This window comes from Macaca mulatta, chromosome 5 (genome assembly GCF_049350105.2).
Source record: "Macaca mulatta isolate MMU2019108-1 chromosome 5, T2T-MMU8v2.0, whole genome shotgun sequence".
Taxonomy (NCBI): Eukaryota; Metazoa; Chordata; class Mammalia; order Primates; family Cercopithecidae; genus Macaca; species Macaca mulatta.
Window position 1 is genome coordinate 176,860,187 of NC_133410.1, and position 25,558 is coordinate 176,885,744.

The 25,558-nt window shown below is 37.2% G+C and overlaps 1 protein-coding gene across 13 annotated transcripts in view; it reads right to left on the bottom strand.

Moving 5' to 3' along the window:
* Positions 1-390: 390 nt before the first annotated feature.
* DDX60L (DExD/H-box 60 like) overlaps positions 391-25,558 on the bottom strand; it is a 117,657-nt gene continuing 92,489 nt past the window's right edge. For 10 of the 13 annotated variants that reach the window (XM_078002415.1, XM_078002405.1, XM_078002409.1 and 7 more), the window contains 8 exons: positions 23,570-23,674; positions 23,212-23,353; positions 22,206-22,327; positions 19,172-19,409; positions 17,559-17,701; positions 15,494-15,645; positions 4,233-4,295; positions 391-1,429 (listed from right to left, as the gene is read on the bottom strand). In XM_078002415.1, the coding sequence (XP_077858541.1) occupies positions 1,300-1,429; positions 4,233-4,295; positions 15,494-15,645; positions 17,559-17,701; positions 19,172-19,409; positions 22,206-22,327; positions 23,212-23,353; positions 23,570-23,674 (1,095 nt within the window). In that variant the 3' untranslated portion in view covers positions 391-1,299. The remainder of the gene's footprint in view (positions 1,430-4,232; positions 4,296-15,493; positions 15,646-17,558; positions 17,702-19,171; positions 19,410-22,205; positions 22,328-23,211; positions 23,354-23,569; positions 23,675-25,558) is intronic. The other 3 variants (XR_013417368.1, XM_078002416.1, XM_078002417.1) reach the window with 1 other exon arrangement.

Below are 25,558 nucleotides of genomic sequence, written 5' to 3' on the forward strand. Positions count from 1 at the left end.
TTAAATAAAAAAATTTAGGATCAGCACTAAGAAAACAGTCACAAGTAAGATTTTGGCACATGACTGATATAAACCAATTTTGTGTTAAATTCTAAGGAATAGAGGCTTTCCATTTCTAGACAAAGTGTTTTTCTAAGCCTATGCAATGTAACTGTAAGTAATGCCATACAACAAATGGTGTCTTGTTACATTCTGGATGATACAAAAGGTTATGTCTTTCATCCTGAGAAAGAAATGCTCTGTGTTCAAGGTCTGGGTCTAAAACAGATTTTGTAGTTCGTGACCTAGGGCTGCAGTAAAGATAGACAGCAATGAAGGCAAAATATCTAATGCATATGTGTCTACAAATGGATGGACTAACAGATTTAACATAAGGAACACAATAGTAAATCAATTTAATGCCCTTTATTTTCTGATGAGTGCCAAGTCATTTACTACATAAACTACAACAATACCAAGTTTTCAGTTAATTGTTTTCTTAAAGGATCACAGACCAGATGGCTAAACAACAAACATGTATTTCTCACAATTCTGGAGGCTGGAAAGTTCAAGATCAAGATGTAAGTAGATTCAGTTCTGTTGAGGGCCTGCTTCTTGGTCTGCAGATGGCCACCTTCCCATTGTATCATCCAGTGGTAGTGAGCAGAGATTGGAGAGCAAGCTCTCTTCTGTCTCAGCTAAAGTCACTAATTACATCCAAGGAACTCCACCCTCATGACTTATCATCTCCTAATACCATCACATTGAGGGTTAGAACTTCAGTATAAAAAAATTTGGAGGGGAGGGCACAAACATCCAGTCTACAGCAGTGACTTTCTTGTAATCTCAGAAGTCTTCTTAAATAACCAAATTGTTGTTCAGATGCTCAGAATTGACTTGAGTCCTTTGTGATTTATTAACCATTAATTTAAAATTCAGTTAACTTGGGGATGTACTGAAAACTTGACAATGTGAAACTAATTTTGCTATATATTAACTTTAACTACTAAAAAAAAAAACACTACCGTTAATTAAGTCACCACCCAATCCCAATCACTTTTCATACATTATCTCATTTAATCCTCAAAACAACTAGAGGTATTCATTTTTACTCTGATTTTGCCAAAAATAAAGTTAAAGCTCAGATGTGTGACATAACTTAAGGTCATTCAGTTAGAAAACAGCAGAGCTAATATTTGAGTTCAATTCTGTTTGGCTCCAAGACAAAAAATTTTTCCATTTTGTTGCGTAAGCTCAAATATATCTCTCCTTGCAAAGGGATAAATACCACATAATCAGACTTGAAAGTTTTCCACGGTGTTATTTTAAGTGATTTTGATGCATTTGAGTTTGCATTTCTTCAAGTTTTTCATAAAAGGTTTGACTCAATTGTTTAAATGCCAGGACTACATTGTCATGCTCATTTTCACACAGTTCACTCAAGGAATCACTGCATAAATGATAATAATAATAAAAATAATAATGAGCCCACATTTTGATAACAAGCAATATTATTAAAAGGTTAGCAGAAGTAATTCCCCCCAAAACCTATCAGATGTAAATATGGAGAAAAAGTATGCAGAATATTAACAAAATGCACAGTTATCTTTTTTATAAAATCTTTACAACATACATCATGTATCTTGAGAAAAATAAAGATATATACCTTCACACAGTTCTTTTTCTTTTCTTTTCTTTTTTTTTTTTTTTTTTTTTTTTGAGACAGAGTCTCACTCTGTTGCCCAGGCTGGAGTGCAGTGGTGTGATCTGATCTCAGCTCACTGCAACTTCTGCCTCCTGGGTTCAAGCAATTTCTGCCTCTGCCTCCCGAGTAGCTGGGATTACAGGCACCCGGCTAATTTTTATATTTTTAGTAGCGATGGGGTTTCACCATCTTGGCCAGGCTGGTCTTGAACTCCTGACCTCGTGATCCACCTACCTTGGCCTCCCAAAGTGCTGGGATTTCCGGTGTGGGCCACCATGTCCGGCCACAGTTCCTCTTTATATTACACCTAAACTTGCTCTGTGAGTATTGTAAGACTACAGAATTCCATATTCTTGGACCCTAGAGGTGTTATTCAACTTCTTTTCTTCTCTCTATGCATCTCATGAAAGCCATATGGACTTCCTAATATTGGACCAATTATTTTTAAAAACCCACAGTCACCAATTCAATGAAAAAAAATTCCGTCCCTATCCACATATCTTAGGATAGAAGCTAGGGTGAACGAGAGGAGACACAGAAAAGTGAGTCTCTCAGCTACCTGACAAGCCATTCGAACACCGAAATCAACTGTGATTTGACATTTTGCCATCCTTTTTGTTTTCATGCTCCACCTTATTCACTCTTGAGCAGAGTTTCAGATTTTTACTCGTCCTCAGTGGCTGAATATTAGCAATGATCACATCTTTATCTCTAAGTCTGAAATTCCTCCAGTTTCAGACCTATTGTTCTCTCTGACTGCTCAACATTTCCCCCTGGATGTCTTATAGACAACACATGTGACATTTTAAATTCCAACTCATACTTTTTTATTGTCAGTTCCCAAGTCATCATCATGTATTCCTTACTTTCATTAACATTATAATTAACCAAATTAGAAACCCAATTTGTCATAATATCTCTTTCCCCACTGCAGGAGTTCCTCCTCTTAAATATGTCTCCAATTCTCATCATTCATTTCTGCCACCACTGTCTAATTCAAGCCTTCATTTTCTCTCACCTGGAATATGGGTATAGCCTCCAGCTTTAGCTCCCTGCTTTCATTTTCTCTACCTCTTGAGTTAATCTCTATACTCTGCCAGAATAATATCTCTAAAACATAGATCTATGTCATACTCATCCTTAGAAACTCCCCTGCCTCACCTTTGTCTACCATTTTAAATCCATACTTCATCGCATAACAAATAAGACCCTTCGCATATACAACCAAATTCCTATCAAAGACTCCACACTCACTTCTCAGCATTTTCCCTGATCCCTGTCACAACCTCCACATTCTGTACTTCACCATCATTAGCTGGGGGCCTATCCCTGAATACATCAGGACCTTTAATATTTCTGTACATTTGGATATACTATTCTCCCTGCTTAAAATCTGACTACACTAATTATTCTACTTAATTATCCTAATTAACTAGAATTATATTTAGTATAATTAATCTACTTAATGAATTTTCACTTCTCCTTTAAGACCTGATTGGAAATTACATCTTCTATAATGCTTTTTCTGATTATAGTAGCATTAATCATAAAGTTATTTATGCTATCTTAGTATTTTATGTGTAACTCAATCATAGCACTTACCACATATGACTGTCTACAAGACAGTTTCTCCCATGACATTGAAGTGCCTGGAACAGTGCCTCTAACACAGTAAGACCTTGATACTTTTAAAATTGAAACATGAATGAAGGAATTATTTTTCCTGTTTAAACTCTTGAGATACGTTTAAAATCTCCAAAGTTTCTCAGGCTGCTCAAAGAGGTTGTAGCTCTGATAGCTATAAGCCACTTAGGGCCATCCTAAGACTTTCACTCTTTGTAGAAAGCTTCCCAAAGGGTCAGGCTCAGCTCAGACCAAGGAAAAGCACAAATGTGTCCTCACTAACAAGGAACTCTAAATAAATATTCTCCTTCCAAAACTGAATTTATGTGAAAAACCACATACACTTGATAAAGCAGTAAGGACTAGAGATAAGGAAAATGGAGCTAGACAAAAACTACATGACCAATGGAGCATAGAGAAAGGAGTGCTCACATAGAGTTCATATTTGCTTGGGTCTCTATTGAGCATTGGGCAGATGAACACAGGAAATCAACAGGAGATGTCAGGGTCTGGGAAAGGCACCGAGTATGAGAAAGACTTAAGTGCTTTGAAGTGGATATAAACCAGAGACCTACTGAAGTTATTTATCTGACTCAGTGTGACTGCTCAGCATTGGTAAAACTTGAGTACAGTGAGGCATGGAGATTTATGAAGTCATGAGGAAGTGCCTTCCAGGCTCTGATCTCAATGAAATTCAATTACAAATGGATTTGAGATGAATCTTAATACAAAAAACAGTGTGACAGTGTCCTGACACAAAGGTCTACAGAGCTTTGGACAGCTGAGTTGTAGAGAACCTGGGAGGCTCAATGGTATCTTCAGAGTGCTCCTTCATGAGAATCATAAACTTACACAAAGGAAGAGCTATATGTTTGCTAAACTACCATTAAATAATTGAGAAAATCAAATTCAGCATGAAACATACCTGATGGCCTGAATGTTGAATGCAAAATCTTTCAAACACTTTAAAAGCTGCCCCATACGCATCCTAAAGAGAACAACATTTCTTAATTAAAAAGTATAAAAACATAAACATAAAAGAATTAACTCAAACTTTAATAGTGGTCTGTCCATGGCAGTTAATTTATCTGCCAAATACATTCCCAGTTAAGACTTCATTCTATTGTATTAATCATAATGAAATTGAGAGGCATAGGTAAAAACCACAAAAAAATTATTAAACAGATAATTTGACCATCATCAAAGGGGGAGAGTGAAATATAAAAGTAAAGCTTAGAAGGGTCAATGAGGACTAGAGATTAAAGTGAAAATAAAACAAGTTGATAGACTAATGTTATTTCTACTAATGTTATTTCTACTTACTTCTACTTTCTTAGTTCTATTTCTACTTTCTTAGTTCTTCATAGCTAAGAACTAGACCTAAGAAAAACAGATGTAGCTAAAGATTTGTCAAGGATGGCAGAACATTGAGCAAGATGGAAAACAAGAGTTGCCTGGTGCTCATCTCCCCCACAAAAAGGAACCAAAACAACAAATAAACAATTCTATCTCAACTGGAGTGACTCAGTATGCTGGAGAGCACCAGGGGAGCACCAAAATCCCTGCAGAGCACAGGAGCCCAAGATAGCACCATAGAGGCTATGGAGTGAGGCACCCTGTCTCTGCCACACTGTCTCTCCTACCAAAAATGACTGGGAGTCAGGGTGGCTTCTTTTTAACAGGAAAATGGTATGCTAAAGACTTCCAGGGGTTTCCATAGCCATCACAGATGCCAGAAGTTCTTGCTACAAGACAGTCTCCCAGTCCTCACAGGCCCAGAATCTATTTTGGAGAGTTGCCACAAGTTTAAGTAGCTACGTTGCCCCCGAGTAAGAGCCCACATTGTGTATCCCCTCCTTCATGACCTAAGCAGCTATGGCATGATGATATTTTGAAGGCCAGTAGCCACTCTCTCTCTCCATCCCTAAAGCTGCACTATCATTTCAAATTCAAAGCTATGTGCCAGTCCACAACCCACTGGGGAAAAGGCAGACATGCATAGCAAGAAAGCCACTGAACAGGTGGCCAGGCCACTACATCAGTGCATACTCATGCTGCATACCCAGAAAAACCACCATGCCTTCACCAACCCATGCCAAGCCTGGCACCCGGGCAGAGGTGCCCCCCCCCGGAAAGACTGCTGCATGCCAGCCAGCCCAGCATGCATGTACATGTGCCTGGCCTGACAGCCAGTTCAGCAGAGGCCTCGCCTTCCCAGGGACACTGCCACACAGCCAGCAGGCCCACTACACATGCACTTGGCCCAATATCCAGTCAGCAGCAGCCTGACCTCCCCATAGACACTACCACACAGCTAGCCAGCCCACATATGCCTGCACTCAAGCCAACAGCAGCCCAACGGTGGTCTTACCTCCCCCTGAGAGACACTGCTGCACAGCTGGCTGGCTCACTGCACCCACAGATACCCAGCTCAAGAACCAGCCTGGTGAAAGGCTCACTTCTCTGAAGAGTTCACCATACAGCCTGCTGGCACACTGAACCAAAACATGCCTGCCCCAAATAACCAGCTCAGTGCCCCTCCCCCAGCAAAACTACACCACCAACATCTGTAGCCTATCCTCCTGTAGATATCATACAAAAGAACCAAAAAAATCTTGGAGCTAGTCAATGCATTAAATTTAAAAAAGAATGTGAGCTTTAGCAACAGACTAAATCAAGCTAAAGAAATAATTTCTGAACTTGAAGACTGGTCTTTTGAAATAACCAGTCAAAGAGGGGAAAAGAATGAAAAGGAATTAAGAAACCCTATAGGACTTATGGGATACCATTAAATGAACAAATATTCACCTTATAGGGCACCAGAGGGAGAAGTAGAGAAATACTTTGTTATTATTAACAAAATAATAGCTGAAAACTTCCCATGTCTTGGGAGATATATGCATCTAAGAAGCTCAAAAGTCCCCAGTTAGTTTCAACCCACAAAGATACTCTCTGAGGCACATTATAACCAAACTGTCAAAAGTCAAAGACAAAGAATTCTAAATGCTGCAGAGAAAAGCATCAAGTCACATATAAGGGAATCCTCAGGAGACTATCAGCAGATTTCCCAGCAGAAACCTCACAGGCCGGGAAAGAATGAAATGATATATTCAAAGTACTGAAAGAAAAAGAAGTCAGTCAAGAATACTATATCCAGGAAAGCTATCCTTCAGAAATGAAGGAGACATAAAGATCTTCCCAGACAAGCAAAAGCTGAGGAAATTTATCACCACTAGTCTAGGCTTACAAAAAATTATTAAGGGAATGCTACAACTAAAAATGAAAGAATGATCGTTACTATCACAAAAATATTCGAAAGATTAAAACTCATCAATAGAAGTAAATTCATAATCAAATCTAGAATAACCGCATGCTGTCTGGGTGCTACGGAAATCCTTCAATTCTCTAGTCCGAAAGCTTTAAGTCAAAATGGTCAAAAAACAGTAACAGCTACAATTAATGACTAAGGAATACACAATAGATAAAGATGTAAATTAAGTTAACAAAAACATAAATTATTGTGGGGAAGCAAGAAAATCTAAAATATTTTTACGTGACCAAAGTTAAGTTGTTATCAGCATAAAACAGTCTATTATAACTACAAGACTCTTTATGTTAGCACATGATAACCACAAAGAAAGAATTTAGAGCAGGCACGCAAATGAGATACAAGAAGGAAATAAAACTTAGCACCACAGAAAACCACCAAACCACATACATAAGCAACAACAGAAGAATAAAGGAACAAAGAATCTACAAAACACCCAGAAAACAATGAACAAAATGGCAGATGTAAGTTCTTACCTACTTATAATTACCTTGAAAATAAATAGATTAAAGTCTCCAGTTAAAAGATACAGAGTGAATGGATTTTATTTTAAAGGTAAGGTAGTAAAACCCTGTCTGTACAAAAAAGAAAAATAAAAAATTAGCCAGGTTTGGTGGTGTGCACCTGTAGTCCTAGCTACTCGGGAGGCTGAGCTGGGAGGACTGAATGAACCCAGGAGTTTGAGACTGCAGTGAGCTATGATTGTGCCACTGTACTCCAGCCCCGGTGACAGAGAGAGACCCCATCTCTTAAAAAACTAACTCAACTATATGGTTGTATGCTGACTACTAGAGAATCACCTCACCATTAAAGACAAGCATAGACTGAAAGTGAAGGAAGGGACAAAGATATCCCATGCAAACAGAAATCAAAACTGATCAGGAGTAGCAATACTTATATCAGATAAAATAAACTATAAGACAAAAACTATAAAAAGGACAAATAAAGTCATTATATAATGATAAAGGAATCAATTCAACAAGAGGATAATAGTATTGTTATTCTATATACCAACACATCCACATATATAAAGCAAATATTATTAGATCTAAAAGGAGAGATAAAATGCAGTATAATAATATTAGGGACTTCAACATCCCACTTTCAACAATGAATGGGTCATCCAGGCAAAAAAAAAAAAAAATAACAAGGAATCATCAGAATTAAACTGCACCATAGACCAAACTGACCTAATAGCCTTTTTTTAGAGACAGGGTCTTGCTATGATGCCCAGGCTGGTCTTGAACTCCTGACCTCAAGTGATCATCCCACCTCAACCTCCCAAAGTGCTGGGATTACAGGTGTTGGCCACTGTGCCTGGCTGATTTTTTTTAACAGAATATTCTATCCAACAGCTTCAGAATACACATTTTTCTCAACTGTACATGGAATATTCTCTTGGATAGATCATATGTTTGATCACAAAACAAGTCTGAACAAATTTAAGAAAATAGAGATCATATCAAGTAACTTTTCTGAGCAAAATGGTATAAAACTAGAAATCAGCAACAAGAAAAACTCTGGAAAATTTACAAATACATGGAAATTAAACAATTACTCCTAAAAAAAAAAAACCCAACAGGTCAATAAACAAAGTAAAAACGAAATTTAAAAACTTCTTAAGACAAATGAGAATGGAAACACATTATAACGAAACTTATGGAACACAGAAAAAGCAGTTTTAAAATGGAATTTATAGCAATAAAGGCCTAAATCAAAAAAGAAGAAAGATTTTTACTAAACAATCAAATGATGCACCTCAAGAAACTTAATATACAAGAACAAACTAAACCCAAAACTGGTAAAAGGAGAGAATAAAGCTTAAAGCAGAAGTAAACAAAATAGAGGCTAAAAACGCAATTTGAAAGGTCAACAAAATGAAGATGGTTTTGAAAAGATAAAGAAAATTGGTAAACCATTAGTGAGACTAAGAAAAAAAGAGGGAAGACTAAAATAAATAAAATTAGATATTAAAAAGGAGACATTACAACAGTTCCACAGAAGTACAAAAAATAATAAGATACTATTATGAACAACTACACCCCAAAAAAAATTTGATAACATGGAAGAAATGGCTAAGTTCCTGGACATATACAACCTCCCAAAATTAAATAAAGAAGAAATAGAAAATCTAAACAGAGCAGTAATGAGAGAGGAAATTGAACTAGTAATCATAAGTTTTTTATCAGGAAAAAAAAAAAAAAAAAGCCCAGGACTTCATGGCTTCACTGCTGAATTCTACCAAACATTTAAAGAAGACTAATACCAATCCTGTTCAAACTATTAAGGGAATTTAAGAGGAGGGACTACTTCCAAATTTTTTTTATGAGACCAATATTATTCTGACTCTCAAACCAGACAAGGTTACAACAACAACAACAAAAATTATAGGCCAGTTTCTCTGATAAACACAAATCCAAAAATTCTCAACAAGATACTAGCAAACCAAATTCAAAAGCACAGTAAAAAATGTTATTCAATAAGATCAAGGGGGATTTATCCTGGGAATGCAAGGATAGTGCAAGATATGCAAATCAATAAATGAGATAAATCACATTAACAGAAAAACAAACACCATATGATCATTCAATAGATACAGAAAAAGCATTTGACAAAATTCAAAACATCCCTTCATAATAAAAACTCTTAACAAATTAGGTATAGAAGATTTGTACCTCAACACAATAAAAGTCATATATGACAAATCCATAGCTAACATCATATGATCAGGAACAAGACAAGGATGCCATCTGTCACCATTTTTATTCAACATAGTACCGGTAGTCCTAGCCAGGGCAACCAGACAAGAGAATAAATAAATAAAAGACATCCAAATTGGAAAGGAAAAAGTCAGATTGTCCCTGTTTTCAGACAAGATCTTATATATAGGAAACCCTAAAGACTTAGTGAAAAACTGTTAGAATTGATCAATAAATAATACAAATTTGCAGGATACAAAATTAATATACAAAAATCAGTAGTGTTTCTATGCAATAATAGCAAACAGAAAATAAAAATTTTTAAAACAAATTCATTTACAATAGCTACAAAAAATTAGATAATAAATAAACAAGAAGGTAAAAGATCTCTACACTGAAAACTGTAAAACATTGATGAAAGAAATTAAAGAGGATACTAAGAAATGAAAAGATATTCCACGTTCATGGAATGAAAAAATTAGTATTGTTAAAATGGCCACACTACCCAAAATGATCTATAAATTTAATACAATCTCCATTAAAATACCAATGACATTCTTTACAAAAATAGGAAAAAAATCCTAAAATTTGTAGGAAATCACGAAAAGTCCCAAATACACAAAGCAATCCTCAGCAAAAAGAATGCAGCTAGAGGCATCACACTACCTCACTTCAACACACTATATACTACAAGCTATCATAACCAATAGTATGATTCCATCATAAAAACCACATACTTTGACCAATGAAACAACAGAAAACCCAGAAATAAATCCACACATTTACAGCCAACTGATTTTTTATAAATTAGCTTTTCCCTCATGTGTGCCAAGAACACACATGAGGGAAAAGGGAATATGTGTTTAATACGTTATGCCATTATATGTTAATATATTATATGCTATTATATACGTGTTTAATAGGTTATGCCAATATGTTATATGTTAATGTTAATAACATATTAAATATAATAGCATAATATTGCTATTATATTATAATAGCATAATTATATATTATTTTAATATTTTATTAATTTTATAATTTTATTTATAAATTTATAAATTTATTTATTTTAATAATATATATAATATAATAGCATAATGCTAATATGTCAATATATGATGCTGGGAAAATTAGATACGCACATGCACAAGAATGAGACTAGACTCCTACCTCTCACCATATACAAAAATCTATTCAAAATGGTTAAAGACTTAAATGTAAAACCTGAAACTATAAAACAATTAATATGGTTTGGCTGTCTCTCCACACAAATCTCATCTTGAATCATAACTCCCACAATTACCACATGTCGTGGGAGGAACCCAGTGGGAGGTTACTGACTTATGAGGGCGGGTCTTTCCTGTGCTGTTCTTGTGATAGTGAATGAGTCTCATGAGACCTGATGGTTTTAAAAATGAGAATGTCCCTGCACAAGCTCTCTACTCATCTGCCACCTTCCATGCCTTTCACCTTCCGCCATGATTGTGAGGTCTCCCCAGCCATGTGGAACCCTAAGTCCAATAAAACTTTTTCTTTTGTAAATTGTCCAGTCTTGGGTATGTCTTTATCAGCTATGTGAAAATGAACTAATACAGTGAATTGGTACCAGTAGAGTGGAGCACTGCTGAAAAGATACCTGAAAATGTGGAAATGACTTTGGAACTGGGTAACAGGCAAAGATTGAAACAGTCTGGAAAGCTCAGAAGATGACAGGAAAATGTGGGAAAGTTTGGAACTTCCTACAGACTTGTTGAATGGCTTTGCCCAAAATGCTGACAGCAACATGGACAATAAAGTCCAGTCTAAGGTGGTCTCAGATGGAAATGAGGAACTTGTTGGGAAACGGAGCAAAGGTAACTCTTGTATGTCTTAGCAAAGAGACTGGCAGCATTTTGCCCCTGCCCTAGAGATTTGTGGAACTTGGAACTTGAGAGAGATGACTTAGGGTGTCTGGAGAAAGAAATTTCTAAGCAGCAAAGCATTCAAGAGGTGACTTGGGCATTGTTAAAGACATCCAGTTTTATAAGGGAAGCAGAGCATAAGAGTTTGGAAAATTTGCAGCTTGGCAATTCAATAGAAAAGAAAATCCCATTTTCTGAGGAGAAATTTAAGCCAGCTGCAGAAATTCGCATAAGTAACAAGAAACCTAATGTTAATCCCCAAGACAATGGGGTAAATGTCTCCAGGACATGGCAGAGGCCTTCATGGCAGACCCTCCCATCACAGGCCTGGAAACCTAGGAGGAAAAAGTGGTTTCACGGGCCAGGCCCAGGTCTCTGTGCTGTGTGCAGTGTAGGGACTTTGTTCCCTGTGTCCCAGCTGCTCCAGCCATGGCTGAAAGAGGCTAATGTAGAGCTCGAGCCATGGCTTCAAAGGGTGCAAGCCCCAAGCCTTGTAGCTTCCACATGGTGTTGACCCTGCAGGTACACATAAGTCAAGAATTAAGATTTGGGAATCCCCCCTTAGATTTCAGAAGATGTATGGAAATGCCTGGATGCCCAGGCAGAAGTTTGTTGCAGGGGCGGGGCCCCCATGGAGAACCCATGCTCAGACAGTGCAGAAGAAAAATGTGGGGTCAGAGCCCCCACACAGAGTCCTAAGTGGGGCACTGCCTAGTGGAGCTGTGAGAAGAGGGCCACTATCCTCTGTACCCCAGAATGGTAGATCCACTGAAAGCTTGCACTGTGCACCTGGAAAAGCCACAGACACTCAATGCCAGCCTGTGAAAGCAGCCAGGAGGGAGGCTGTAACCTGCAAAACCAAAGGGGTAGAGCTGCCCAAAACTATGGGAACCCATCTCTTGCATCAGCATGGCCCGGATGCAAGACATAGAGTCAAAGGAGATCATTTTGGAGCTTTAAGACTTGACTGCCCTGCTGGATTTCAAATTGCATGGGGCCTGTAGCCTGTTTGTTTTGGCCAATTTCTCCCTTTGGAATTGCTGTTATTTACCCAATCCTCATACCCCCACTGTATCTAGGAAGTAACTAACTTGCTTTTGATTTTACAGGCTCATAGGTGGAATGGACTTGTCTTGTATCAGATAAGACATTGGACTGTGGACTTTTGAGTTAATGCTGAAATGAGTTAAGACTCTGGGGGACTGCTGGGAAGGCATGACTGGTTTTGAAATGTGAGGGCAAGAGATTTGGGAGGGGTCAGGGGCAGAATGATATAGTTTGGCTGTGTCCCCACCCAAATCTAATCTTGAATTGTAAGTCCCACAATTCCCATGTGTCAAGGGAGGAATCTGGTGGGAGGTGACTGAATTATGGGGGCAGGTCTTTCCTGAGCTATTCTCCTAATAGTCAATGAGTCTCACAAGATCTGATGGTTTTAAAAATGGGAGGTTCCCTGCACGAGCTCTCTTCTCTTGTCTGCCACCATGTAAGACATGCCTTTCACCTTCCATCATGATTGTGAGGTCGTGGAACTCACACGTAGGTCAAATAAACCCCTTTCTTTTAAAATTGCCCAGTCTTGGGTATGTCTTTAACGGCAGTGTGAAAACAAACTAATATAGCCTTAAAAAAAAAAAAAAAGAAAAGAAAAAAAACAGCAGAAAAACTTCATGATACTGGACAGGGCAAGGATTTTTTTTAAATGAGATCTCAAAAATACAAGCAATAAAAGCAAAAGCAGACAAAAGAGATTACATCAAACCAAAAAGTTTTCCACAGTAAAGAAAACAATTAACAGAGTGAAGAGATAACCTATAAGATGGCAGAAAAATATATGCACACTATACATCAGACAAAAGATTCATATGCAGAATACATAAGGAACTTAACAGCAAAAAAAAATCAACTTAAAAATGGGCAAAAACTTTAAGACATTTCTCAACAGAAAGTATACAAAAGGCCAATAGGTATATGAATAAATGTTCACTATCACTAACCATCATAAAATGTCAATCAAAACCACAATCAAACACCACCTCACTCTAGTTAGAATGGCTACTAATAATAAAAAGACAAAAGAAAGCAAATGTTGGTGTGAATGTGAAAGAAAGGGAACCCTTATATGCTGTGGGTAGGATTATAAATGAGGAAATCCATTATGGAAAACAGTGTATAAATTATGCAAAACATTGCAACTAGAATTACGATATGATCAAGCAATCCCACTACTAGTTATATATCCAAAGAAATTAAATCACTATGTCAAACAGATACCTGCACTCCCATCTTTATTGCCACACTATTTACAATAGCTATGATATGGAATCAACTTAAGTGTCCAACAATGGATGAATAAAGAAAATGTAGTACATATACACAATTAGATACTATTCAGCCATAAAAAGGAATGAAATCCTGTCATCTGTGGCAACATGAATCAATCTGGAGGACATTGTGTTAAGTGAAATAAGCCAGAGACAGAAAGAAACATATTGCATGATATTCCTCACATGTGAAATTTAAAAAGAAGAAAAACTAACATAATAGAAGTAGAGGGTAGAATAATGGTTACAAAGATTGGGGAGGTGAAGAGAGAAAAGGTGGGCAGAGGTTGGTCAACATGTACAAAATCACAGTAAGTAGAAAGGAATACGTTCTAGTGTTTTATTGCACAGTAAGGTACATACAGTTAACAGTATTGTATTGTAGATTACAAAGCAGTGAGAAGAGAGGCTTTCGAATGTTCTCACCACAAAAAAAAAAAAAAATAGTAAGTGCATAAGGTGATGGGTACCCTGGCTAACCTGATTTGATCATTATACAACATATATGTTTCAAAATATCAAATTGTACCCTATAAATATGTACAGTTACAATATGTCAATTTAAAAACTTAGAACAGTATTTAAATATTTAAAACTTATTTTGATCAGAATTATCTAAAAATTTATGGGCCAGGCGCGGTGGCTCAAGCCTGTAATCCCAGCACTTTGGGAGGCCGAGACGGGCAGATTACGAGGTCAGGAGATCGAGACCATCCTGGCTAACACGATGAAACTCCGTCTCTACTAAAAAAAGTACAAAAAGCTAGCCGGGCGAGGTGGCGGGCGCCTGTAGTCCCAGCTACTCGGGAGGCTGAGGCAGGAGAATGGTGTAAACCCAGGAGGCGGAGCTTGCAGTGAGCTGAGATCCGGCCACTGCACTCCAGCCTGGGCAACAGAGCGAGACTCCGTCTCAAAAATAAAATAAAATAAAATAATAAAAATTATGTAAAATACAAAGAGAATTCCTGAATCATTGTTTAAAAGCATAACCTTCCCCATTTCTACCTACTTGTTTCCAGGGCTAAATTATTCACTTTCCATGTGAATTCTAAGTATTCATCCTTCTTTACTGCTTTGTAAAATATTTTCCATGTCAAAGAACTAGAACAAGTGTCACTTTCTAACAGACACCTGCTAAGTTAACTATCTCATAATGTAAGTTTCAGATCTTTTCCCTCCATGTTGCATTTGTGGGAAAAAAATAAATATTAATTTATTTCATAAAAATAAATATTTATTTCATTAAAAATATTTCATAAAAATAATATTTGATATACTTCTGGAAATCATCCAACATTCCTTCTTAATAGATAATTAGTGTAATGGTAAATTATACTAATAATATAATTAGTGAATTATACAATGAATAGTGTAATGGTATATTATACTAATAATTTAGTTATAATGTATTACTAAATTATACTAATAATTTAGTGTAATTTATTCTAAAAGAAATTTTAGAATTATACTAATTATACTAATAAACATATAAATTATTCATTTAGTATAATTTATTCTAAATTATACTAAAAATTTTCTTTTAGTATAAAAGAAATTTTAGTATAATTAAAATATCTTTTTGGGCTTCGTAATGTATCCAAATTTTCTGTCTTCAGAATTACATTCACCAGAACCAGTTCAAGTACCAAGATTTTGGTAGTAGCCCCAAAATCCAAAATATTACTGGTGTTTCTAATCACCAGAAATTAATCTTCTACAAAGTGATCTAGTATTTTTTTTTTATGATTAGTCTGTATTTTAAACTCTTAAAAAGAGTATGTATTAAAATTCCTATTTAAAAATATATAAATTTATGTTTATACAATTATATAATGTAAATTATATGCTGTTACATATATAATATGAACATACAATAAAACATAGATATATATGTATGTATATATTTTACAGAAACACACCCATAAACCTACCCATTAGTTTGGTCTAATCTTGTCAAGCAGTTGTGTTGATAGAAATTGAGCACATATGCATTTAGTGGCATTCTCCTTCCTCGGTTATCTAATTTCCATGGCCACAGCTGAGGAGCCTGAGTGCCGCTAACACCGATTGTGCGCAGAATGACCTGAAGAAAGACATTTTCTATTAATTCATTATTGATATGTAAAGAGTAACTGTTTGCAGTTTGAGATTTCTTTTGTATGAATCTGTTTCTTAAAGTATGTTCTGAAGAAGTCGAAGTGACGGAGGCAGGCAGAGGGGGACTCTCATGGGGGTTGAGGGAAATAGGGCCCATTACAGTGAGGGAAAGGGGCGTATTACAGACACTGGCCAGTGCCACACTAAGCATGCCTCCGGAATGGGCAGCCACACTGAGGCAAATAGGAACTCTCACAGCATACTGAAGGCAATTTCAACTGTCCAACTACAATACTGTTAGCAACATTCACTAAGGAAAAATAAATAGAAGCTGATTTTAAGGTGGAATTTTCATCATTATCTTAATTGGTGCACAGAATGACCTTGAAAGGAGTGTCATGTAGCTGGTGTCTCCCTGCGCTCACAAGGAGAATAAAAAGAAAGCACAAACCTTTCGGCTCCGGAGAGAAGAAAAAAGTGGCGGAGGAGGAGGTAGAAGAGGAGAAAATGAAGAGAAGCAAAACAAACAAATAAAAACTAAGTCTCCATGGTTCTGGGCACATTAGACAAATTGATCTGCACAGAATCAGAAGGAATCTGCAAATTCTGCCAGTGCATGGGTAAAATTAAACTGTGGAGCAGGGTGGAATAAAAATACAAGTTCAGGCGAGGCATGGTGGCTCATGCCTGTAATCCTAGCACTCTGGGAAGCTGAGGTGGGTGGATTGCTTGGGCCCAGGAGTTCGAGATCAGACTGGGCAATATGCTGAAACCCATCTCTACTAAAAATATAAAAAATTAGCTGGGCATGATGGCATGTGCCTGTAGTTCCAGGTATGTGGGAGACTGAGGTGGGAGGATCACCTGAGCCCAGGAAGTTGAGGCTGCAGTGAGCCAAGATAGTGCCACTGTACTCCAGCCTGGGCAACAGAGTGAGACCCTGTCACAAATAAAAAGAGGGGAAAGGGAGGGGAGGGGAGGGGAGGGGAAGGGACGGGAGGGGAGGGGAGAGAAGGCAAGGGAAGATATATATGATGATGAAAAAATATAATGTAGAATCTGTAACTTTGAAGAATTTGTTTGATCATCTGTGTTCTTTTCTATTTGTTTACTCTGGGTATCAAATAGCTTTGATAGCTATATTCTTTTGGATGAACTTTTAAATAATTTAACAGTTCTTTTAAAATGCCAATATTTATAATGAACCTGAAATTACATTAGCAGCTATTTAAATTTTGGTTAACAAAATTTTTAGATATCACCTCAAACTGTGCAAGAAGATTCATGATTTTTAAAAATTCCTTTAAATGTTAAATATGCAAAAATACTTGAAGACCACTCTTGACATGATGTATGACTCTCTGACCAGGGATAAAATAAGCCAGTGCACAGTGTCAATCTTTATTATTAAATATAATCAATGTGGAATTTATTTCTCATATTTCAAATTAAATCTAAAATCTTCCAGCACCCTAATATTTTATCCAGAACCTCCCAGAAGTTCTAATGCTTTGTGGCCCCCTTTGTAGACCACTGTCCCCAAAGATCCATGTGGTCTGGAGTAGAGAAGGCACTATGAGGTCTATGATCAATTTTGGAAAAATGTAAGCCACTTTCTTTTCCTCTTCCCACAGCAAACCCATGGCAAACCTCATTAAAAAATGAGAAAAAAGAGGTGGTGTCTGAAATTTTAGACAAAGAAGCAGGGTTTCTCAGACCAACTCCATAGAGCATAAAATCACACTGGCCTCCAGGGTCTCATTCTCTTAGACAATGGTGCTGGCATCAGTGGACATTTTTCAGTGTTTTGGGTTCGAGGTCCTATCAAGGCTTCACAGCAATGTAACCTCACTCTCTCTGTTGAACACGTTTTGTACATAAGGTGAATCCTTCACTTACCTGATTGACAGTCTCTGGTCGAAGCAAATCATTATCTGTATTCCCCGAAAGACAAACAAATGGTGAAACAGCTGCTCTTCCTTTCTTGCAGCTCATCAAGTGAGACACGAGCTGGGAGTCTTCACATTCTTTACCTGTGAATTCTGACCATTTGGGACGAGGTCACGTTAGGTTTTAAAAATCAGCCCAGAAAACCCTGTTAAACTCACTGTAAATCAGGCCACAGTAGGTGACAGTCATCTCATCAGAACGAAAACGGATTGAGATATGGTGCATAAAGTCATTAACACAGCTTGGCACAGAGTAATCATTCAATCCATGTTGACTATTAACTTATTATCATTACTCTTTTTTTATTACCTGATATTTTTGCCTATGAACTCAGATATAACCTCGGAAACCTCCAAGACATAATGTTCAGGCAGCTCCTAACAGTGGATTTGGAGCTGGCATAAGAGATACAACACTGGTTCCATCCAGCGAGTACCATCTCGCTGGACTTTGAAGGCACCAAGCCATGCACTCAGGCCTGGCTCCTTTTTCCCATCATGACACAATCACACACTCCTATCGTCTTTTCTCTGCAGTACTTTCCTTGCTTCCACCATTATTGTCTGCATTTGCTCATGCTGTGTCCTACATCAACAAATCTTGAGTAACTACAATGCTTACCTCCCTGTCTTTTACTCCAACTAAGACTATATTAGGAGACAGGGGAATATGAGAATCATTTTATGGCTCCACTCTTTACTCTTAATCTAGCTTGTTCTTCCCATTTATTCTCCCCTAGAAGTTTCCTGCTATAAAATTGAAATTTGGAAGCTTAGTTACTTTGCAATACCAGTCACTCCTCAACCAAGAACAAATAATTGAAGCAAACAATGATATCTGCAATGTCCACTAGAACTTTCCATAATGATAGAAATATTCTACCTCTACTACATCCAAGTAGAAGCTACTAGCACTGGAAAGTTAAAGTGACTAAAGCTAAAGTGACTAAAGAATTAACTTTTCAATTGTTTTATTTTTAACCAACTTAATTTAAATAGTGACACGTAGCTAGCTGGTGGCTACCATATTGGGTAGAATAGACTTACATGATGCTGACTATGTGCCATGCACTGTTTTAAGAACCTTGTAAACATTAATATACCTAATCCTCTAAAATTCTGTAAGCTAGGTAATACTTTTAGTCATTTCATTTTACAGATTAAAAAATTGAGACACAGAAAGATTAAGTAACTGGCATGAGACCTCATGGTTAATAAGTAGCAGAGCCAGAATTTAGACATTGGCACTCTGCTTCCAGAGTTCACACTTGTAACCACTATGCTACTACCTCTCAGGGGAAAAAAATGCCAGAAATTGTGCCATTTTCTTTTTCACGTCATATTTTCTGACCCAGTTTTCCAACCTGAACAGATAGGCAACCTTCCATCAAAATGGTTCATGAATGACTTTTATTTTTTTCCTCCATTGCCCAATAAATACTTGCTAAAGTTTTTTCTTTACTTGGAAAACAGAGACATTGCCACACCCTACAATGGGCTACATTGTTTTCTGGGGATAAAACACTCGGGTTAGCACAGTTGCTCTGTAATAAGCTCCTTTACCAGCTTTGAAGCATCCAATATCCAGATGTTTTCTTAGCCAAGATTGCTTACTCTTTAAATTGTTCCAGAATGGAACTAAATTTTGCTTACTGATTCTTGACAAAGGGAGTTGATACTCATTTTTCATGTTCACCGACTTGGAAGCGATCAGTAGGAAGGAGGCAAAATCCTTCATTACTGCCAGGTTATACTCATGTAAAGCAGCTTTAAAATCCTCCGGGAGTTCAGCAAGGATCACCTACGGGCGAAATACATTTCAGAGAGATGTCTTTACTTTCATTTAAAAAATTAAACTGGTTGGTGATAGATTGCAGCATAGTTCTGTAGATTGATGTTCATTCATCAAAGCCCTTGATTACTTTATTCACTTGTGAGATTAAGGTAAAATTTCCTTTTGATTTCAACCAACATTTACAAATGGAAATATCTTTCCTAAAAAAAGTTGTTTTGACTCCACTTAGCCAAAACCAATTTAACAGAAACGTGTCCTACACTGATCTTAAACTTAGGTATGGTTCAGAGACTTGAGGGACGTATTTAGAGAGCAAGTAACAAGTCAGTGTAGCAATAGTAGCGGCAGTTCTTTATTGAGTTCAGATTATGTGCCAACACTGTGCTGTGCTGCCCCAAGCACTTGTTGTTTGTTAGCTCAATTAATCCTGAGAACAACCCTATGCAGTAAACATTTTCATCTCCATTCTGTACATGAGGGAGCTAAGCCTCACAGAGGTAAACTTGTTCCAAATTCAACAGGTAGTAGATAGAGAAGTAGCTGGTATTGCAAGCTAACTCAGCTTCCAAATTTCATGTTTAAGAACAAATTCTTTCAGAATTTGGACTAGAAGTTTCTTTAGTGTGGGTTAGAAATAGCTATGATATTAGAAATGTTCTTGGTTTTCTTCTATTACAATTACGGGTTTTATCATTTATTGATATTTTCCTTATTTTATTCATACTCTGTACTTTTCCAATAATTGAGGTATTTTATAAGGGTGAAGATAATACACTATAATCATATAAATCAAAATTTGGTCAAAAGGAAAGAAAAGCAAGAAAGAAAGGCTAAAATGGGGCATAAATTATATTCTACGATTCCTAGGAGCAGGTGTGAATGACACATTTCAGAATGTCTGTGAGATAAACAGCTATTTATTCTCAGCACTAATATCAGATAAGAATTTTCTGGAGGATTCTTACAAAAGGCACACTGTGTGGACATAATAAAGAATGCCCCTACCAACTCCTTACAGTAGATACTATGACAATTTCCACAATCCTACTTCGGACTCAGCTTTATCTGTGGATGGACCAAGACAAAAGAACAAATTGACAGGTGCAGTTCTACACTCTGGTCAAAGTGATATGGTCTCTTTACTGCTATGCCTTCCATACCCTGCCACTGGGCCACCACTGGACATCATTCTAGGGGAACATGTGCTGCTTATCACCTACACCTTGTGTTGTTCGCCACCTTCTCGAATGTGTATGCTATACAGACCCATCAGGGGAGCAAGCTCTTGGAAGGTAGCAACTGTTTCCCAACCATGATTTTTGTTACAGTTTGCACATATTTATTGCTCAATAAATCTTCACTGACTAATATAGAGCAATTATCCCAAATTACGGTACATAATATTACAGGTACATTAGATGATTTAGCATGACACACAGAACATTAAATAATTATAAATCAGTTTTACAAAATGAAAAGCTAGACGGGCACAGTGGCTCATGCCTGTAATCCCACCACTTTGAGAAGCCAAGGTGGGCAGATCACTTAAGGTCAGCAGTTTAAAACCAACCTGGCCAACCTGATGAAACCTCAACTATACTAAAAATACAAAAAAATTAGTCGAGCATGGTGGCAAGCGCCTGTAATCCCAGCCACTTGGGAGGCTGAGGCAGGAGAATGGCTTGAACCTGGGAGCTGGAAGTTATGCAGTGAGCTGAGATTGCACCACTGCACTCTAGCCTGGGCTACAGAGCAAGACTCTGTCTCAATCAATCAATCAATCAATCAATAAAATATCTTCTTTCCAGTCCTCGTCTATTCTTTCTGATAAGCCTAGAAAGTCCAGAGGCAATAGACCACCATTCTTTCTCTAAAAGTTGATAATCTCTTTTTGTAGCAAAGAGAGAGCAGCTTCAGCTGAGAACCATGTTAACTGCATCTATTCTTATGGCTTCCTTAGTTTTGAAACCAAAGGTCCTGGCTTTCTATTTATGGTATTAGTAAATATGAACTTTCCTTTTTAAATACTTTAAAATGTGTATGCATTTAAGAAAAGGATGAACAGTTCCAGTGGTGTGCAATGTGGATATCAGTAACTAAAATTGGGTGCTCAAGTCTGGAGGTATATCCAGAGGCATTGTGAGGTCAGAAAGCCTAGATTGATGCTAATTCCCTTTTTGTTCTCTATTTATTAGGGTTACTGGATAGCAACAAGCTTCTTCTACATTCCCAGGTTCTAATGCACATTTTCTTAGGTTTTGTTTCCTTGTTATTATTTTGTTGTTGTTGTGTCTTTGAAAAGAAATAAGAAATTGGAAACAGTGTTTTAAATAAACTCAGAAAATAATTTTTCTTTCAGTCTCTCAACCCTTAAGTTAGGGGATTCTTTCTTAGGTGACTGCATCAATATTGTCTGAAGAGGACATTAGAGCTCATGATGTAATTCCTTCCCTGCACTCCCATCCCTAGCTGTAAACAATCCCAAGGGAACTATAGGTTCAGCAGTAGGGCTGTCATTCTATTTAAACGACTACTTGTGTATGTAATCTCTGTTGCTACTGAATTACATAATTTGCTCCAATAAAATGAAAACACTTTAGGGATAAGAATTGTTTGTTAGATTAGCAGGGGAAGATGTTTGAACTAAAAATTAAATAGAACTCTAATTATGAGAAGACAACACTATTAAAACAAATGGAGTAGCTTATATAAAATTTAACCCTATCAGTACTGAATGCTTTCCAGTAGCATACATTTAATAACTATCATTCTTACATCATTATAAGTATAACAAAACTTTACCTTTGACTGAGGAAAACTTAAATCAGCATTTTGGAATTTTGCTGGAATATATTTTCTTGCAAATAAATTTGCCAATACTAACACGAGCTTTTCCATCACATCTTGGGAAAACTGTTGTGCACCTATTTAAATAAAGAGCATTATTGTAAATAAGAAAAAAGTTGATTCCATGTATTTTGTGCTTAAATTTGTTTTTATAGTACATTTCCTTTCGTTGAAGGCAAAATTTTCTAGTAAATATATACCTCAGAAATTGAACATATTTGCCACACTATGTACACATTTAATTTTTTGGTTAAGACAGGAGCTTTTACATTCTGTGCCTTGTTTTTCATCCTTGCTATACCAGCCCTAGTTCCCAACCCAGAATGTTTACTAACTAGTTTCCTGACTTGCACTCTCCTTTCTTCAGGCCATCTTGAGAGTGATCAGTCTTTCCAAAGCATGAATATAAGCATGTCCCACACTTACTCAAAAATCTTTGAGGTTATCTCATTGGCTAACTGAAAAATCCAGGTTCCTTGGCCTGCCACTTAGGGTGTTTCAAATCCTGTCAAAACGAAGCTCCCAAACTTACCTACCAACACTTCTAAACACTAGTTCTAGGTTCTGGTCATCTTGACCTACTCTCCATTCCCCATAACACATGAGCACCATACCAAAGGCATTAAGAGGTGGCTAGGTTTAATTAACTGGGCTCTGAAGCATACTAGAATCATATGACCATCAGAAACTTATTCTCTTTCTATGTGTCTCAGTATTCTCTTCTGCAAATATTCTTTATCAGTTAAGTAATACATACGTAGCCCCCAAATACTCTATTAGAATAAATATAAGTTGACTTTTAGTGTCTAATTTTTTGGCATATGTAAATCTGAACATATACTATTTATTTGCTTCAAAAAAAAGAGAAGAAGGAGGAAGAAGAGAAAAACGTATCTGAGGTTTTGGCTTTTCAATAAATATGTTGCCATTTTTGGACTACAGGTATAAAACCCAAGCTTACCTTTCCAGGCTGGCTTACAGAGATTATGGAAAAGGCCTCTCTTGAGAAAATTTACAAAAACAAGATTTGAAGGTTCATGACCATGCAAATATGATGCAAGTCCTGCAAATTTTTTTGGATTACCATTTTTATTTAAATAGTCCTAAAAATAAGGAAAAAAACATTGATTTAACTTACCATGTACTCAAATACCATCAAATACCAGGGTGAGTGATTGCCAAATATTACCTGACTTCATTTATTAATAAATGATAAGTAACATTATCATTGAATGCAGCTTATAGAAAGTTCAGTTGGTTTAGCATAGAGAGAAATGTACATAGTTATAGAGAACAAAAAAGCCAAAGCGTGATCATACCTCTTTGATCAGGAGCTGCAAAGAAAACAAAAAATAAAGTTTCAAAGTCTTCATGGCTCTTGGTCTCTTAAAAGACAGCAATGAATGCTTTAGCACTGACAACACCTATAAAAGAAGAGTACTTTAATTTATCTAGTTTTAAACAGCATTTGTAAATACTGATATGTAATAAATAGTACACATACATACTATATAGATAATGTTACCAGATCTCATGTGAAAGTAAATTTCACTTGATTTCACATTATCTCTTTGACTGTGTCTTCACATGGTGCATGCTTCCTTGAATTAAATACATCACATAAAGCAGAACTGTTATACATAACACAGATTGGCAAAAAATCTGCTAAATCTCTGAACAGTGGTGATTCATAGTGGCCTGAACAAATAAAGTATGAAAGCCAATCTGGCTTACAAGTTTAGCTCTCTTAGGCCTAGAAGGCAAATTGAGTAATTACATTGCTCTAGTCTTGAGTTATCCCATCAAACCTGATGGAACTAGGTAGATTTCAGTCAACAGAATGGAAATATTTGGATCCGTGCCATCACCCAAATTTCATGTCAAATTGTAATCCCCAATGTGGGAGGTGGGGCCTTATGGGAAGTGATTGGATCACGGAGGTGAATTTCCCCTTTGGTGCTGTTCTCGTGATAGTGAGTGAGTTATCATGAGATCTGGTTGTTTAAAAGTGTATAGTAGCTTCCTTCTGTCTGTCTTCCTCCTGCTCCAGCCGTGTAACACACGCCTACTTCCCCTTCACCTTCTGCCATGATTGAAAGTTTCCTGAGGCCTACCCAGAAGCAGAAGCTGCTTATGCTTCCTGTACAGCCTGCAGAACCATGAGCCAATAAAATGTCTTTTCTTTATGAACTAGCCAGTCTCAAGTGTCTCTGTATAGCAGTGTGAGAATGAACTAATACAGAAAGTTGATACTAATTCAGAAAGATATAGGAAAATGTGAAAGCGGTTTTGGAACTGGGTAGTGGACAGAAGTTAGAATTTTGTGGAGGGCTCAGAAGAAGACAGGAAGATGAGGGAAAGTTTGGAACATCCTAAAGACTTGTTAAACTGTTGTGATCAAAATGCTAATAGTAGTATGGACAATGAAGTCCAGGCTAACAAGGTCTCAGATGGAGATGAAGAACTTATTGGGAACTGGAGCAAAGGTCACTTTCGTTAAGCATTAGCAAAGAGGTTAGCTGTACTGTGCTCCTGCTCTAGGGATCTGTAGAAATTTGAACTTGAAAGAGATCATTTGGCTGGGCACAGTGGCTCATGCCTGTAATCCCAGCACTGTGGGAGGCCAAGGCAGGCAGATCACGAGGTCAGGAGATCAAGACCATCTTGGTTAACATGGTGAAACACCGTCTCTACTAAAAATACAAAAAAAAAAAAAAAATAGCCGGGCATGGTGGCGGGCACCTGTAGTCCCAGCTACTCCGGCGGCTGAGCCAGGAGAATGGTGTGAACCTGAGAGACAGAGCTTGCAGTGAGCTGAGAGTACGCCACTGCACACTCCACCCTGGGTGACAGAGCGAGACATTGTCTCAAAAAAAAAAAAAAAAAGAAAGAAAGATGATTTTAGGGTATGTGGCAGAAAGGAATTTCTAAGTAGTAAAGTGTTCAAGATGTAGCCTGGCTGCTTCTATCAACCTGTGCACATATGTGTTAGCAAAGAAATGACTCGAAACTAGAACTTGTATTTGAAAGGGAAGTAGAGTGTAAATCTGAAAAATGTGCAGCCTAGCCATGTGGCAGAAAAGAAAAGCCTACTTTCTGGGCAGGAATTCAAGCAGCCTGCATATGTTTGTATAACTAAAAGGAAGGAAAATGCTGATAGCCAAGAAATTGGAAAAGGCCTCATAGGCATTTCAGAGACCTTTGCAACATTCCCTCCCATCACAGGCTGAAGTGCAGTAGGTCACAGCCCACTGCAACCTCAAATTCCTGGACTCAAGTGATCCTCCTGCCTCAGCCTCCCAAATAGC